The sequence below is a fragment of the Nerophis ophidion genome, linkage group LG12 (assembly GCF_033978795.1).
Source record: "Nerophis ophidion isolate RoL-2023_Sa linkage group LG12, RoL_Noph_v1.0, whole genome shotgun sequence".
Classification (NCBI taxonomy): Eukaryota; Metazoa; Chordata; class Actinopteri; order Syngnathiformes; family Syngnathidae; genus Nerophis; species Nerophis ophidion.
The window spans coordinates 25,424,096-25,442,690 of record NC_084622.1 but is presented as its reverse complement, the minus strand read 5'-3'; the positions used below and the strand labels follow the sequence as shown (position 1 = coordinate 25,442,690).

General features: G+C 38.1%; 1 protein-coding gene across 1 annotated transcript; it reads right to left on the bottom strand.

Annotated features, from left to right (window-relative positions):
• Positions 1-315: 315 nt before the first annotated feature.
• lg12h15orf61 (linkage group 12 C15orf61 homolog) lies at positions 316-9,117 on the bottom strand. Its single transcript, XM_061917147.1, has 2 exons — positions 8,408-9,117; positions 316-3,051 (listed from the first exon to the last, which is right to left on the bottom strand). Exons 1-2 carry the CDS (start codon positions 8,748-8,750, stop codon positions 2,924-2,926), a joined length of 471 nt encoding a protein of 156 aa, XP_061773131.1. The 5' UTR covers positions 8,751-9,117; the 3' UTR covers positions 316-2,923.
• Positions 9,118-18,595: the final 9,478 nt, after the last annotated feature.

Sequence of the window (18,595 nt, the reverse complement as noted above, 5' to 3'; positions counted from 1 at the left end):
TAGTTTTTTGATTAAAATATTGTGATTAATTGTGCCAAATGCTTTAGTTAGATCCATAAACACTGCTGCTGCACATTTTTTACTATCTATTGCATTGGTAATTTCTTCTGTAATTTCAAATAAAGCCATTGAAGTTGAAACATTAGCTCTCTATCCATAATGGTTCTCTTCGAGTATTCTATTTTAGTTTGTGAAACCCTCTAATCCAGTGGTACTCAAATGGGGGTACGCGTACCCCTGGGGGTACTTAAAGGTATTGCAAGGGGTACGTGAGATTTTTTTTTTAAATATTGAAAAAATTGCAACAATTCAACAATCCTTTAGAAATATATTTATTGAATAACACTTCAACAAAATATGAATGTAAGTTCATAAACTGTGAAAAGAAATGCAACAATGCAATATTCAGTGTTGACAGCTAGATTTGTTGTGAACATGTTCCATAAATATTGATGCTAAAGATTTCTTTTTTTGTGAAGAAATGGTTAGCATTAAGTTCATGAATCCAGATGGATCTCTATTACAATCCCCAAAGAGGGCACTTTAAGTTGATGATTACTTCTATGTGTAGAAATCTTTATTTATAATTGAATCACTTGTCTATTTTTCAACAAGTTTTTAGTTATTTTGATATATTTTTTTCCAAATAGTTCAAGAAAGACCACTACAAATGAGCAATATTTGCACTGTTATACAATTTAATACATTAGAAACTGATGAAATAGTGCTGTATTTGACTCCATCTCTTTTTTAAACCAAAAATGCTTTGCTCTGATTAGGGGGTACTTGAATTAAAACAATGTTCACAGGGGGTACATCACTGAAAAAAGGTTGACAACCACTGCTCTAATCTGTTTGAACAGTTTTTCAATGATTTTAGAAAATTGTAGAAGTAAAGTAACAGGTCTATAATTTGTAAATTGATGTTTGTCTCCAGTCTTATAAATTGGTGCAACGTTAGCTATTTTCATTTTGTTTGGAAATGTACCTGTTTGAAATGATAAGTTACTAATATACATTAATGGTCCTGAGATCTCTTCAATAACCTTTTTTATCATTTCCATATCAATTCCGCTACAATCAGTTGAAGTCTTAGATTTACATTTTTTTACAATTAGAACTATTTCCTCCTGTGTCACATTACTGAGGAACATGGAGTTGGGATTTTGCTCTATGGTATCATTATAGTCCTCAATTTAAACTGGGTCTGGAATCCTTTCTTCCAATTTTGGTCCAATATTTGCAAAGTATTTATTAAAGCTTTCAACTACTTCCTTTATGTTGTCATTATTTTTATTTCCGTCTAAGAAGTATTGGGGGTAATCCCTCTTAGTGCCATTTTTAATAATGCTATTGAGAATGCCTCATGTTGCTCTCATATTATTTTTGTTCATGTCCAATAATTCACTGTAATATTCTTTTTGACAAGATTGTAGTATGTTTGTTAACTTGTTTTTATACATTTTGTACTTAATTTCTGCCTCTGTAGTTCTTTGTGCTACAAATTTTCTATATAGTGTATTCTTCTTCTTACAAGCATTGTTTAATCCTTTTGTCATCCATGGTTGATTATTTTTTCTCTGTTTACTACTGAGTTGTCTCCATGGACAATGTTTGTCATAAAGTATTATGAACTTGTTTAAGAAATGTTCATATGCTTCATCAACCTCTTTTTCATTGTACACATTGTCCCAATTTTGCTTTTGTAGCTCAATTTTGAAAGCAGTCATCCTCTTCTCTATGCAGTCTTCTAAATGTCCTTTTGTCTTCGATGTTCTTCTTGTAGTTTCCATCATATATTGTAAAAACTTGCAAGGTTTTGGGAGGAAGCCGGAGTACCCGGAGGGAACCCAAGCACTCACGGGGAGAACATGCAAACTCCACACAGAAAGACCCTGAGCCCGGGGATTGAACCCAGGACCTTTGTATTGTGAGGTACACGCACTAACCCCTGTAACACCATGCTGCCCGCATACTTAATCAATCACTTTAATTAAATAATATCAAACACTTTTAAGTGTTTAATTAATTATTCGGTTTAAGTGGCCATGCTTTTGACAAAGCAAGTATTACAACCAAAGAGGTGTGTCTGCTGATGTTGTAACCTTCCAGTGCGAAGGGAAAGGTCAAAAGGCGGCATTGATTAACATGTACGATAATAAATTGTTCATTCTCTTTCATTGTGGCAAAAATGAGGAGGCCAGAGGCAGAAAATTGAGGTCGCTGATAAATGCTATTAGTAGGACATGCCTAACGGTGAGGAAATCAATGTGGCTGTTTGTCACGCTGCCTCTCCAAAAAGGAGCAGCACTGTCAGCAAAGCACATTACTAGAAATCAAAGACAGAAGGCCCGGAGGAAGACATGTACACGTCTCTGTCCATGAGCCGCACATTGGTAATTAAAACCTATTTTATCAGAACCTGTCTTGTCATGGTTACCTCTAACACTATTGAATAGCTGCTGCATGGCGGGTGATCACTAATTTACCTTCAAATAAACAAGTTAGGGTTATTTAGATTCTTGTAGTGGTCACTGGAGCAAAAAGTTATTATTGTGTGTATAAATGACACCACATGATATTGTTTATATTAAATGTCATAATTTTGGAGTCACTTGAAGTGGAGTTGTTGTAGGATGGCATATAACAGGCGAGTTGTTTGGATAATAACATATATATATATATATATATATTCTTTTTTTTATTTTGTTTTATTTTTATTATTTATGTTGAGCTGGCTCATCACTCTTGTCCGTTCAATGACATGCAGAAGCAACTTCTCCTTTGCAACATGATTTTTTTTTTTTTTTTTTTTAAATAATTACACAAAAACCACAACATACTGAGAATGACACTTTCAGCAACATCTCCACTTCTTGGTAAATTTAAATAAAGAACATGAAATCATCTAGAATTGTTAGGCTTAATATTGAGCACCTTCGTCTTCCTTGTAAGCAAAATAGACTGTGACAGGACCAAGGCTTGTATGAACTGTTTCAGCAGCACCCACAACCATCCAACAACCGATTCCATAGGCCAAACATGGGACACCTGCAAATACACAGCATTTTAGTACATTGTATGACAAATGTATTAATGCATATTTTATAGGGGTGTAACGATTTGTTCTAACAACGATTCTGTACGGGATACCGGTACTGGTATAGTATCGCAGTACTAATGAATCAAAAACAGTACTGAACTCTGTTTGAAAAGTACCAATTTCCAGACATGACGCCGCGCCGTCACATCATGACATTGCTGGTTTTGCCAGCAGATGAGCATGTTCGACAGCGCACAATCACTGAGTACTTACAAGCAGACACAGTCAGGGAGAACGGGCGCATTTTGGCTTAAAAACTAAAGATAAAGGTGAAGTTATAACACTGAAACACCCTCATGAAGAGGTGCTTTAAAAGACATGGCTAGCTAGCTAGCGGCTAAAGTCCAGCCGCAGTCTGCAGTGTTTTAGCTATTTCTAAATCACTAATCCTCGCCTCCATGGCGACAAATAAATTACGTTTCTTACGAGTATCATCCCTGCAGGACAAGGAATAGCTAAACATGCTTCACTACACACCGTAGGAGGATATGAAAGCTAACCGCTAATAGCAAGCAAGCAGCCTGAGTGTAAACAAATGCCATGGGTGGATCTACACCTGACATCCACTGTTATGATACCAATTACAATTGTGTATATAGTTATTACTACTATGATTACATCAATATTTTTTTAATGTATATTATGTTTATAAACTCAGGGAATACATCCCAAGACACATGAGGACTTTGAATATGATCAATGTATGATCCTTTAACTACTTCGTATCGGATCAATACCTAAATTTATGGTATCATTCAATACCAATGTAAAGTATCCAAACAACAGAAGAATAAGTGATTATTACATTTTAACAGGAGTGTAGATAGAATATGTTAAAAGAGAAAGTAGCCAGATATTAACAGTAAATGAACAAGTGGATTAATATTTTTTTACAGCTTGTCATTCATTATAATTTTGCCAAAATAGAATGAGAAATTAAACAATATGTTACTGCATATATCAGCAGCTAAATTAGGAGCCTTTGTTTGCTTACTTAGTACTAAAAGACAAGTTGTCTAGTATGTTCACAATAAGAAACATATGCCTAATGTACCGTAATATATGTTGTCAAAATAAAGCCAATAATGCCATTTTTGTGGCAAAAGTACTGAAAATTATCGAAAAACATTTTGGTACCGGTACTAAAATATTGGTATCGGGACAACAATAAGGAACGATATCAATTTTCAGAACGATCCGATCAGATACAATACAGCTAGCTGAAATCGATTTAGTAACATTTAGCAAAAGCAAATCAACAAGGGTGACTGTTAAATAAAGACTGCATAACTGACATTGGAAACTACAAGGGAAATGTCCTATATTCCTGTTATTTATTGTAAGAGAATTAGATATAAATTAATTATGAATACAAACAAGCAAGTAAACAACAATTAATGGACAATTAAATCCCATCTTATTTGAATAAAGTGAACCAACACTTTTTTAGAGACAGTTCAAACTACAAATGTTCACAAAGTACACAGAATAATAATTATGATAAACATCAGTAGAAAATGGATGGATGGATCCTGAACCCAGTTTTTTTTTTGAGATAAAGATTATTTATGTATTTAATATTTGTTTACTTACTATGGTATATTATCCATGTATTCACTGTTCTGTTAAAAGGAAATGGGATGAAATTGCTATGGTATAAAAAGGGGTAGGATTAAATAAGCTCTGCTTCTTCCAACTCCTTTTCGGACGTGCTGTAATGAAACAACTGGAAATATGTGATGCATTTCATTGTATCGTATGCATGTTCCAAATAAAGTGAAATTAAAAAGGGACGTTTTTGTCATGAAAAAGGGAGGTTTTTGTGGTTGGTGCACTAATTGTGAGTGTATATTGTGTTTTTTATGTTGATTTAATAAATAAATAAAAAATATATATATATATTTTTTTTTAAATAAAAAATTCTTCTGCGGCTTGGTACCATTCGGGCCACGGCCCGGTTCGCGGCCCGGTGGTTGGGGACCACTGTTCTATCTAAAGCTGGCCAGTCTGGAAACTTGCTCCGCTGTCAATGTGAATGTTGTCTGTCTATCTGTGTTGGCCCTGGGATGAGATGGCGTCTTGTCCAGTGTGTACACTGCCTTCCGCCCGAATGCAGCTGAGATAGGCTCCAGCACCCCCCGCGACCCAAAAAGGGACAAGCGGTAGAAAATGGATGTATGTAGGGCTGGACGATATATCGATATACACGATATAATGCGGGTTTGTCTTTGTGCGATATAGAAAATGACTATATCGTGATATTCAAGTATACGTTCTCACGCAGTTGCTTTTAGCTGCGGGCATTACATTACAGGCTCTCCTCGCTCTTTCCTGTCTCTCCTTCTAACAGACAAGCGCACCTTCTTACATACGTCACATACATATACGCCCTCGCCCAGCAGAGAGGTAGCAACATGGGTAACGTTAGCTGTGATGTCAGCGGAGCCATGCGAGTGGTAATACGAGAGAAAGAAAGAAAGTGCCAATGAAGGAAGAATTCATTCCCAAGAAAAACAGCAGGGAGTCCATCGTCTGGCGGTGGTTTGTTTTCAAGTGGGAATATGTCAAACAGACAACCGTAATTTGTCAAAGTGTGGTGCTGAAGCGTTCCTATAAAAAGTAGCTAATATGTAGCATCATTTGAAAAGTCACCCGCTAGAGCAGTGGTTCTCAACCTTTTTTCAGTGATGTACCCCCTGTGAACATTTTATTAATTCAAGTACCCCCTAATCAGAGCAAAGCATTTTTGGTTGAAAAAAAGACATAAAAAAGTAAAATACAGCACTATGCCATTAGTTTCCGATTTATTAAATTGTAAAACAGTGCAAAATATTGCTAATTTGTAGTGGTCTTTCTTGAACTATTTTGAAAAAAAGATAGAAAAATAACTAAAAAGTTGTTGAAAAATAAACAGGTGATTCAATCATAAATAAAGATTTCTACACATAGAAGTAATCATCAACTTAAAGTGCCCTCTTTGGGGATTGTAATAGAGATCCATCTGGATTCATGAACTTAATTCTAAACATTTCTTCACAAAAAACTAAATCTTTAACATTAATATTTATGGAACAAAACTGAATATTGCATTGTTGCATTTCTTTTCACAGTTTACGAACTTACATTCATATTTTGTTGAAGTATTATTCAATAAATATATTTATAAAGGATGTTTTAATTGTTAGTATTTTTAGAATATTTTTAAAAAATCTCACGTACCCCTTGGCAAACCTTCAAGTACCCCAAGGGGTACGCGTACCCTCATTTGAGAAACACTGCGCTAGAGAATGAAGAGTGTTTGAAACTCTGCATGTCAACATCTCCATTCGGTGCCACACGCCCACACTGTGTCGCATTAGCACCTGCGCGCCAACCTGTGTTTATAAGGAAGTGCCTCTGTCAACGAGATGCTGCTGCCAACAGAATCGCCGCACTTCTGTCGTTGGTCATTTATCATCGTCGGAGATCATTTCCACTGTGTGGGAATATTTTTATCATATATTGGAAAAAAAGGTATTTGTGTTCATTTCCTTGTCGTTTCATGTTCTCTCAAAGTTTCTATCATTGTTTCACTCACACAAACATCCTGTTGGATACATTAAAAAGCAGTGACAAACAATCTCTTCGATTGCTCAGTCGGTGGAGTGGAGGACTATAGTTGTTCATGCTGAGGTCCTTAGGGCACGTGTTCAAATCCAGCTCGGACCCATTACCTTTTTACCACGAATTGATTAACGTGGACCCCGATTTAAACACGTTGAAAAACTTATTTGGGTGTTACCATTTAGTGGTCAATTGTACGGAATATGTACTGTACTGTGCAATCTACTGATAAAAGTTTCAATCAATCAACAATGCATATTCAGAGCGCATGTTTAAAAAAAAAAAAAAAAAAATCCCAGTCCACAAGTATCCTCATTCACAACACGTTCTCTTAGATTTCCATGTTATGATACATGTGCATACCATTTAGTGGTCAATTGTACGGAATATGTACTGAACTGTGCAATCTACTAATAAAAGTTTCAATCAATCAATCATGTTCATATTATTTATTGACTGTATCTAAAAAAGATGGAAATATATGTTTATTTAAATGCAGATTTCAAATATTCTTAAATGAAATACAATGACTTGGTTTATATTATTGTATATACTAGGTCAGGGGTAGGGAACCTATGGCTCGTGAGCCAGATGTGGCTCTTTTGATGACTGCATCTGGCTCTCGGATAAATCTGAGCTGACATCGCTCGACACGTTAAGTAATGAATAATTCCACTTGTTAAAAATAACGTTCAAAATATAAAACATTCTCATGCTTTTTTATGTTCAAAAAGTTCCTTTAATGGTAAGAAGTAATTTATTTATTATTGGTTAGTGTGGGGCTTGCCCTCCTGGGGGTTCTTCAGACCACCAAGCATTGACATGAGAGCCTGTTTCAGGGTTACAATATTGTTTTATTGTTCAATAAGTCTCTCAGTTGCTTTCCAGCAATTGTCTTTTTCTCTTTCATTCTCGCTCGCGCTCTGGCTCCAGTTTCAACCCCGTCTCTCCCTCTGGCTGCTGCTTAAAACAGAGCGACAGGTGATTAGATAACAAGGCCCAGATGGGTTATCTACGCACCTGTCGCTGATTTCTAAGCCGGTCCTGGCACATCCTGCTTCGCTGCAGGCCCGCAGGCCACGTCCCCTCCGCAGTTAGCATCAGAATAACAATGTTATTCCAAAGAATAAGAGACTTATTATATTCTAGAAATGTTGGTCTTACTTGGGGTGGTATAGCTCGGTTGGTAGAGCGGCCGTGCCAGCAACTTGAGGGTTGCAGGTTTGATCCCCGCTTCCGCCATCCTAGTCACTGCCGTTGTGTCCTTGGGCAAGACACTTTACCCACCTGCTCCCAGTGCCACCCACACTGGTTTAAATGTTACTTAAATGTTGGGTTTCACTATGTAAGGCACTTTGAGTCACTAGAGAAAAAGCGCTTTATAAATATAGTTCACTTCACTTAAAAATGCACGCGTTTAGTTCTGTTCAGTGTTGAAAAAATATATGGCTCATACAGAAATACATTTTAAAATATTTGACTTTCTTGGCTCTCTCAGCCAAAAAGGTTCCCGACCCCTGTACTAGGTCATAAAATCAGTGTCAGTTGAGTCAGTCCAAAGGTTGCCTGTAGGGAATTTTAATGTCCAGCAGATGTCAGTATTTAGTGACACAGTATTGACACAGTATCAATACAGTTTTGCAATGTGTCGAAACGATACATGAAGCCTCATCAACCCATCACTAATCTACACATACTAACCTAGATTGATGACTTTGAGCATGGTGAAAAACCTATCCTCGAAGTGCAGGCTCTGTGGAGGTGCTTTGGTACAGTGGTACTTAATGAAGGGGAAGCAGCCTGTTCTCAGTATGTGATAGTTCGATCCCTGGACGCTCCAGTTAAAGTTGGACAGTCCAAACTGGTCATTTTGAACGGCAGAGTAGCGCACACAGAAAGATGTCCAGGGCGGGAGCTTCCTCTGCCGCAGGTGACAGGTGAGCACCTCCGAAGCGGCGGGACGAGGCGTCGAATGGCCGTAAGTGCTTGGGAAACAGGCGAGTTTGACAAATATGCGATGCAGCTTTTTCAGAAGCGCCCTCATAACTTGTAGAAATGCAGTAATACTGAATCTTACTGACGATGTCTTGGAGCTACGACGCTGACTTGACCCAATGTAATCACTTCAATGTTAAGTGGGGGCGTGTCGTGGAGCTATGACGTCATTCAATGTAAACACTTCACCGTGAAGTAGCTCGGCCAAGGTTAAAAGACATTCAAACTCCTATCGCTAACATGGCAGAGTCTTCGTGGTGACTAACACCTCACTTAAATAAATGCATGTCGACAGTCATTTATTGTTTATCTGGACCGTGAAGGGTAAGAAGTAACAACCATGGGAAGAAAGAAAGCTGACCTGACTTGACGCGTGTAGTGTGGGGATTCAATGCCGGTGTTCACCTCTAAGTCTTCCTGACGGAAACGAACTGGCGCGAAATGTTCCCATGTTCACGAGCAAACAACACTTCAGAATAAAATAATAACAGAAAGTAAGAATTTTAACAATAGCACTGATCGGAATGACTCTTGATCAAATAACTAATTACCAAATTATGTTATTTGCAAAATATACATATGTATTATTATGAAAATAAACACATGACCGGTCTTTTATCACAAAATGTAATTATGGTCACGGATTAAAATGGTTGATACGTTATCAGTTTACACATGCCAACTGTTATTATTATGCAATAGCATGCTACTCCACTTTACAAAGCAGGGTGCTGGAAAATAATAGATACAAGCCCCTAATCACCTTTATAAATTACAGTAGAAAAGAAAATGATATAAAAAAAATCAATTCTGTATAAACCTCTGGGTATATATGTATATATATATATATATATATATATATATATATATATATATATATATATATATAAATATATACACACATATATATACATCCATATATATATATATACACATCCATATATATATATATATATATACATCCATATATATATATATATACATATATATATATATATATATATATATATATATATATATATATATATATATATACAATTTTATTATTATGCAATAGCATGCTACTCCACTTTACAAAGCAGGGTGCTGGAAAATAATAGATACAAGCCCCTAATCACCTTTATAAATTACAGTAGAAAAGAAAATGATATAAAAAAAAATCAATTCTGTATAAACCTCTGGGTATATATATATATATATATATAAATATATATATATATATATATATATATATATATATATATATATATATAAATATATACACACATATATATACATCCATATATATATATATATACATCCATATATATATATATAAAATACATCCATATATATATATATATATATATATACATATATATATATATATATATATATACATATATATATATATACAATTTTTGGGGTTATTTATTTACCAAATTTGCAAAATCTTCCACCAAAAATATTTTTCTTAGTGGAGTATTTTATGTGAAGTAATCGGAACCCAGGATAGGGCAATAATTTATAATAACATTGATTTTGATTCAATATTATGTTGACAGTTTGAAAGAAAAATAACAGCTTTGTTTTATTTGTCAACATTGCAACCTTTTCTAAATTACATTTAACATTTAACCTTTTTTATTTCACTTTTGTTATGTTTTTGTTTATTTGAATAGTATTTTTACAATGTACCGTGGGCCTTTAAAACATTAGCTGTGGGCCGCAAATGGCCACCGAGGCACACTTTTGACACCCCTGCTGTAGATAATAAAACATTTAATCTGATAAATCTATGGATAAAAAGCAGAGCCTGGCGACGCATTCCCTCATGAATGTTGCTGCCCACACAATTTATTTTGTTTTTAACCTCTTCTTAACCCTGAACGTACTTTGAAAATACACGCAACCCTAACACAAAATGCCGGACATTTGAGGTATTTAAGAAACTCCGCCTGGACAGTTCCGCAAAAGAGGACATGTCCGGTGAAAAGAGGACGTATGGTCAGTCTATCGTAGCCCGGTATATATATATATATATATATATATATATATATATATATATATATGGGCCTTGTCCACAATTCTGTTTCGTGGTGCCTTACTTGTTCTACTCAGTAACCAATACGATTGAAAATGTAGCAAAGTACTATGACAATTAAAGATTAAAACAACTTAATAAGAGCAAGTCCACACAAAAATACTTAATTACAACAATAAGCATAAATGTAAATATACAATGAGTTTTTCATTATCCATGTTCTTAATTTGGAAAATGAAATAGTGTGATCAGCTCCTTCAAAATACAATACAAGTGGGTATAAATAACAATTACTCTCGTTTATATGTTTTGTGTCATTTCTTTATAATTTAGCCAAGCCTGTCTTCCTTCCTTGAATATTCATTGTTCATGATGAAAGTGAGGAAGGATCGTTAAGCCATTAGCACAGTTCCTACAAAATGTTTTTTTTCTTGCATTTTATAGGATGATATTCCCGATGAATGACACATGACAAATTGTGGGCAAAGGTCACCAGGGCTCCCTAGAGACCCTGTGAGACCCTTGTATACTGACAGCAAAAACAAAAAGGATTCAGTAATTATTCCCATGTCGCTAGCTAAGAAACAATCACTTTGTTCGTCTGAGGGTTGTGTGCTTAAATTAAAGTTACAGCACACATCAGGTCCTCTGTTAAATCCACATATGGTATTGTTTAATAACTACATAAATGCTGCAAGTGCATGGTTGTAGACCACAACAATGTATCCCACAGGGCACACTCCGTGCATGATACAGCGTTGGTTTTTATATGCTCCACTTTTTGTAAGATTTGTTTTTTCAACAAAAATATTTTCCTGTACCATCTCCGTTATTCTGCAACATGTTGAACAACAGCTGTATTTTAGCCCACTGTAGTTGCAAGCACCAGCACTTCGATAAAAAACAAAAAAGATGATGAACATGATTAGATTATGAAGAACTTGTGGGAATTTGTTTTTTAACCTGCTTCCACGCCCCTTATCACCTCCTTTTGCCAGCAAGAGTTTTCTATAAAAGGTAAAACAAAGATGTTAAATGTTCATTTATAGGATTTATTCACAATTTGTATGTATTTCTGCATGTGAAATTATAAACTTTCTCTGTGAAATGTATTTTGTTTGTGTGTGTGTGTGTGTGTGTGTGTGTGTGTGTGTGTGTGTGTGTGTGTGTGTGTGTGTGTGTGTGTGTGTGTGTGTGTGTGTGGACCAGATTAATTGCATTCACATTATTTCTTATGGTGAAATTTGCTTTTTTTTGTACAATTTGTTCATCATTTGGCCTTTTAAATTGCCAGAGCACTGGACAAGTGTGTATTTATAGTGTGACTTTTGTGTGCAGCCACAGAGACAGCATGCCTATGTGTACGACTATTTTCATGTGCTTTAAACTTTTTGACAGCCTCTTTTCCAATTTCTGAATCCAGAAATGATGAATGTGGACTCTGATTTTTTTACAGAAAATTGTGTGTTTGTCCTGATAATTGCCTGGCAAATAAAACCATCCTTCTGTACTGCATCAGAATGAAGCCAAGAAAAGTCCTTGTAACACTTTTGTTTAAAATAAATAAATGATAAATGGGTTGCACTTGTATAGCGCTTTTCTACCTTCAAGGTACTCAAAGCGCTTTGACACTACTTCCACATTTACCCATTCACACACACATTCACACACTGATGGAGGGAGCTGCCATGCAAGGCGCCAACCAGCACCCATCAGGAGCAAGGGTGAAGTGTCTTGCTCAGGACACAACAGACTTGACGAGGTTGGTACTAGGTGGGATTTGAACCAGGGACCCTCGGGTTGCGCACGGCCACTCTCCCCACTGCGCCACGTTGAGTTTTGTTTGACAGAATTTGAGTGTCCATGAGTTTGAGCGTGGTAAAAGTCAGAATGTCACACAATGCCACCGAACTGCACAAGCAAGCAACACCATTTTCCACTTTTTTGTCAACTCTTGTAAAAATTGTACTCTTTTTTTTACTTGTCGGTTTGGTCCTGTCTCTCCATCACTTTGACTCCCTGCCTCAATCCTGTGATGGTTCTACATGGCCTTAACCTATTTACAACAAACCACATTACATATAGTAATGTATTGTAACAGCATTGAGATTATTAAAAAAATATTATTATAAGTTAAATGTATCTTTAAAAAATCAACTTGACATCATTCATCAGCTGTTCTCTTTTCTTATTATTATCAATAATGTGATTTTGAAATATGTCCTCACATCCTGAAGCTTCTTTCTCTTCTCTTCCCTGACCATGTTAAAAATTATATGTTTTGCTGACAAAGTAAAAACAGGCTAATATACAGTCACGATCAATCAAAAGTTTTTATACACTTGTAATGAACATAATATCATGGCTGTCTTGAGTTTCCAGTAATTTCTACAACTCTTCTTTTTTTGTGATAGAGTGATTGGGGCACAAGGGACAAGCGGTACAAAATTGATGGATGGATTAGGGCACATACATGTTGGTCACAAAAAAACATTCATGAAGTTTGGTTCTTTTATGAATTTATTATGGGTCTACTGAAAATGTGATCAAATCTGCTGTGTCAAAAGTATACATACAGCAATGTTAATATTTGGTTACATGTCCCTTGGCAAGTTTCATTGCAAGAAGGCACTTAACACCTTTTTCACCAGCATAGCCACATCTTTAGTCAACAAGCTGTCCCACCACTCTGGTCGCTTTGGTGTGGAACACATTAAAGCCTACTACAGAGAGCTAGGAGTATCCAACAACGATTTCAAATTAGAAAGGGTCTCAGCTGACGAGGTGCATAAAAAATTTAGGGCACTTCACCAAAACAAGGCCATCGGCCTTGACAATATCCCCTCCAGATTCCTCAGGGACTCTGCCACCACTATCGCCCCAATCATCACACACATAGTAAACCTCTCAATTAAACAAGGCCAAGTACCAAAAGATTTCAAGATAGAAAGAGTAACTCCCCTTTTTGAAAAGGAAAGTAAAATAGAACCTGGCAACTACCGACCTGTTTCTATTTTCAGTTCCATTTTAAAAATAATGGAAAAAATAGTTTATGAACAGGCCGATATTTACCTGGCCACAAAAAAACTAATGGTCAAATTCCAATCCGGCTTCAGAACGAACGACTCCACTGACACATACCTTCTCAATCTGACCGACCACATCAAACAAGAGGTGGACGCGGGCAAATACTGCGGCATGGTCATGCTGGACATTCAGAAGGCCTTTGACACCGTTGACCAGGCTATACTGTTGTCATGCCGGAACTGTGGTTGTTTGTGCTTCCTCGATGCAAGGATGATGTGGGACGAGTCAGGCATGAATGTAAGTACATTTTATTTATTACTAAAATACAAAAAGGCAAAACAAAGAACGCGTTCGGTGGCGGCTAATAATCTATACTAAAACTTTAACAAAAACAGCACAATGGCATGGCTATCTATAAATAAACAAGAGATGCTAACAAAGATACTCAATAAACCAAAAACTTGCACTTAGGCGAAAAAATACACGGATCTTACGTGGCGTGGTCCAAAGGTTTAGCAGCTTGGCAAGGCGTGAAGGTTTGTACGAGAAATGCAGTCATGAGGCAGAATGCAAAAATCCCAGAACGACAAAAAGAAAGCAAGTGACATAAATAGTGGCTGTGGTAACTAGAAACAGGTGTGAGAGGCTGTTGATCGGGGCGTGACTAGGGGAAACAGGTGGAAACTAATGAGTAGCTATGGTAACAAAAACAAACCAGAAAGTGAAAAAACAGAACAAGAGTCCAGAAAACAAAACAAAACATGATCAAACATAAAACCAGATTTACAGCTTTGACAAATGTTGGATAAGCTTAGAGCAATCGTATTTGAGAAAACCTCATCGAGCTGAATCCAATCTTACTTGGAGGGGAGGAAACATTTGGTAGAGGTGAGCGGCACCGTGTACCCTCCTCTCTCAGTAAGCTGTGGAGTCCCCTAAGGCAGTATACTAGGACCTTTACTGTTCCTAATATACATAAATGACATGCCATCAGCATGCCACTGTGAATTGTTCCTGTTTGCGGATGACTCGGCCCTGCTGGTATCCGGCAAGCACTAGTCACAGGTGGAAAAAATCCTCAGTGCCAAACGCTGTAGAATTTTCACATGGCTCGCTGACAAAAAGCTATCTATAAACTAAGGTAAAACGGAATCCATCATATTTGGGTCCCATATCAACCTTAAGAAAGTCAGTGACTTCACTATTAAAGTGGATGACATTGTTATCACCAGGAAGGATGAGATCACCTATCTAGGTTCCATTCTATAGGTTAATCTTTCCTGTGATAAAATGGCAACCAAGGTAATTAAAAAGGTCAACCAACGAATGAAATTTCTCTACAGAATCTCCTCCCTGGTCAACAAAAGCACCATGAAGATTATAGCGGGAACTCTCATTCAACCCTTTTTCGATTACCGATGCACCTCCTGGTACCTCAGCACCTCCAAAACCCTCAAATCTGGACGGCAAAAATCCCAGAACGAGCTAGTCAGGTTACTTATAGACCTCCACCCCAGATCACACCTCACTCCTACTCACTTCTCAAAAGTGGGCTGGCTCAGAGTGGAGGACAGAGTATCAATCAATCAATCAATGATTATTTATATAGCCCTAAATCACTAGTGTCTCAAAGGGCTGCACAAACCACTACACAAACCACAACGTATAACAACTTGCACTGAGCCTAGTCTATAAAATTACCGCCATAACCACAACACCAGGGGGAGTTCCACAAACCACGTTAAACCCAGATTCCGATCTAACAAAGGTCTTAACTCATTTTCCTTCTATGCAACATCAATGTGGAGTGCCCTCCCAACAGGTGTAAAAGAAAGTGCATCTCTATCCTCCTTTAAAACCGCACTAAAAGAACACCTCCAGGCAACTTAAACATTAAACTAACACCCTCCTCCCTCCGCATCCCACCTCTCCGGATTGTTAATAATCAAATGTAAAAAATCTTTATATTGCTCTTACTTCAGCTATCAGGTAATGTGCAACCAAATCCAGGCCCAGCTTTATACAACATCAGTACTCCTGATGATCTTAGAGCTAGGTCAGGTCTTGGTTTAATTCATTCAAATATTAGAAGTCAAACTGCCAAAATTAGACTTAGTCAAAATTTGGATTCAAACAACCATCCATCCATCATCTTCCGCTTATCCGAGGTCGGGTCGCGGGGGCAACAGCCTAAGCAGGGAAACCCAGACTTCCCTCTCCCCAGCCACTTCGTCTAGCTCTTCCCGGGGGATCCCGAGGCGTTCCCAGGCCAGCCGGGAGACATAGTCTTCCCAATGTGTCCTGGGTCTTCCCCGTGGCCTCCTACCGGTTGGACGTGCCCTAAACACCTCCCTAGGGAGGCGTTCGGGTGGCATCCTGACCAGATGCCCGAACCACCTCATCTGGCTCCTCTCGATGTAGAGGAGCAGCGGCTTTACTTTGAGTCCCTCCCGGATGGCAGAGCTTCTCACCCTATCTCTAAGGGAGAGCCCCGCCACACGGCGGCGGAAACTCATTTCGGCCGCTTGTACCCGTGATCTTATCCTTTCGGTCATGACCCAAAGCTCATGACCATAGGTGAGGATGGGAATGTAGATCGACCGGTAAATTGAGAGCTTTGCCTTTCGGCTCAGCTCCTTCTTCACCACAACGGATCGATACAATGTCCGCATTACTGAAGACGCCGCAGCGATCCGCCTGTCGATCTCACGATCCACTCTTCCCTCACTCGTGAACAAGACTCCTAGGTAAAAAACAACCAATGCAGATATATTTATTTTATCAGAAACCTGGCTAAGTAAAGCAGTCTCTGACAAGGACATATATATATATATATATATATATATATATATATATATCAAGTTGGAATAATTGTTTGAAAAAAACGGCAAATTTGATCTGTAATGGCATTGACACTAAGAAGGCATTGTATTGATACTTTATCAAAACTGGACTGTGCTCACATTGAAAATACTGTTTCTCCATCCATCCATCCATTTTCTACCGCTTGTCCCTTTTTGGGGTGGGGGGGGGGGGGGTGCTGGAGCCTATCTCAGCTGCATTTGGGCGGAAGGCGGGGTACACCCTGACAGACCTACACAGATTGACAGACAACGTTCACACTCATATTCATACACTAGGGACAATTTTTTAGTGTTGCCAATCAATCTATCCTCAGGTGCATGTCTTTGGAGGTGGGAGGAAGCCGGAGTACCCGGAGGGAACCTACGTAGTCATGGGGAGAACATGCAAACTCCACACAGAAAGATCTTGATTACTGTTTCTATCCATCAAACTTAAAGCATAACTTTAGCTTGGTATCTGTGCTCCAGAACACACCTGTTGTTTTTGACCTTGGACTACCAACTGCACGAACATCAAGGCCACAGAACAGAGACACACTGCAGGCTTACACACAAACATGCATCCACAAAAATGTACGCCACACACATACATACCACACCCCCCGCCCAATCCAACGCCCTTGACGCAAATCCCACAGGGGTGATGAAAGGATGGTCAGCACCTGAGAGCTGTGGCCTACCACCATGGCCCCGCACTCCCTTCCCTCTGTTGCTAGATATCTCGAGATGTATGATGTAATACGTATATGTGCTTTGCTATGGAGATTTTTTTCCCACTCCAGACTGGGCCCCCTTAGGAGCCCAGTCTAGATTGTATTTTTTTACTCATCCTTCCCCAGCGTTTTACCTTTTTCCCCATCTTTTACAGGGCGACTTGTGGCGACCTATCAGTGTTCCTGTTCTGTAATCTTGTACACTTTTTGTCCAATCTTGAACGTGTTTGTGCTGAAAACAATGTTTCGTTGTACTTGGGCAGTGACTATACAGATCTATCAATCCATCCATCTATCTATCTAACTATTGATGGCAGACAAACAACTATGACATCAACATAACCTCAGTCTGTTGTAAAATAGTGAGAAAGTTGTTGAAGCCCACAGATAGTACGTATGTCCTCAGGGTCACTGCTGAGTTGGGAGATGGTGTTTGATTAGTGAACATGACGAGTGTAGGGGCGCATGTGGTAAATTGTCAGGCCTTTCTTAATTAAGTGCTTGGAGGAACAATTAATGTTTAGAAGAGGTGCCAAATACAAGATGGGCTTGATTGTACAACCGTGAGTTGTTCGGCAAGTGTTTGCATTCAGTTTTAGATAAAAGCAGTTCTCAATGTGGTGCTTTTACCACTCCAATGCACATTGTACATCACCACCTGAGCATGTGACATAAGTACCACTGGAGAGGCTTGATTACTTAAATCTGGCAAAGCTCAAGAGGATTAAAAATGTTCCAGGTTCTCCGGCACCTTTGGGAGACAAAACCTAAGCCCTGGTGAGCAGTGGAAATAGGAGCCAATAACTCGCTGTATTGAATGTGCGGCTGCTCTTGTCAGACACACGCGCCTCCACAACAATAAAAGAGTCCAACAGGGACTTAATTGTGTTTGTAATATGCAGGCCCCTAATGATGGCCGCAGCTAAAGCTATTAACCACAGCGGTGGCTCAACTGCTGGTCTGAGGCACTGGGCCGCTAACGAAATGAATGTTTGATAAAATTATACAAGTTGCAGATTAACAAGCGTAAACTCAAGCGCCGTGCTAATAAAAGACGCCTATTGTTTATAGGCCTGGCACCAGGTTGATGAGGTGTTCAGGCATGCATAAGCATGCATAATGAAACTGCTATGAATTATTAATGTGTTGATTATTTAGACCCATCTATCAAAATGATAATGAAGTCAGCACCTTAACACCAATTGAGCTCCTTGCGTAATTACAGCATTTAGTTGTATTTAACCAAAATAAAGAGCGAAACACTGAT

Excerpts from the sequence above, each read along its gene's own strand:
- lg12h15orf61 (XM_061917147.1), bottom strand. The coding sequence starts at position 8,750 with ATGAGGGCGCTTCTGAAAAAGCTGCATCGCATATTTGTCAAACTCGCC. Across the intron at positions 3,052-8,407 it reads GCTCAAAGTCATCAATCTAG|GTGTCCCATGTTTGGCCTAT; the intron begins GTTAGTATGTGT and ends GTGTATTTGCAG.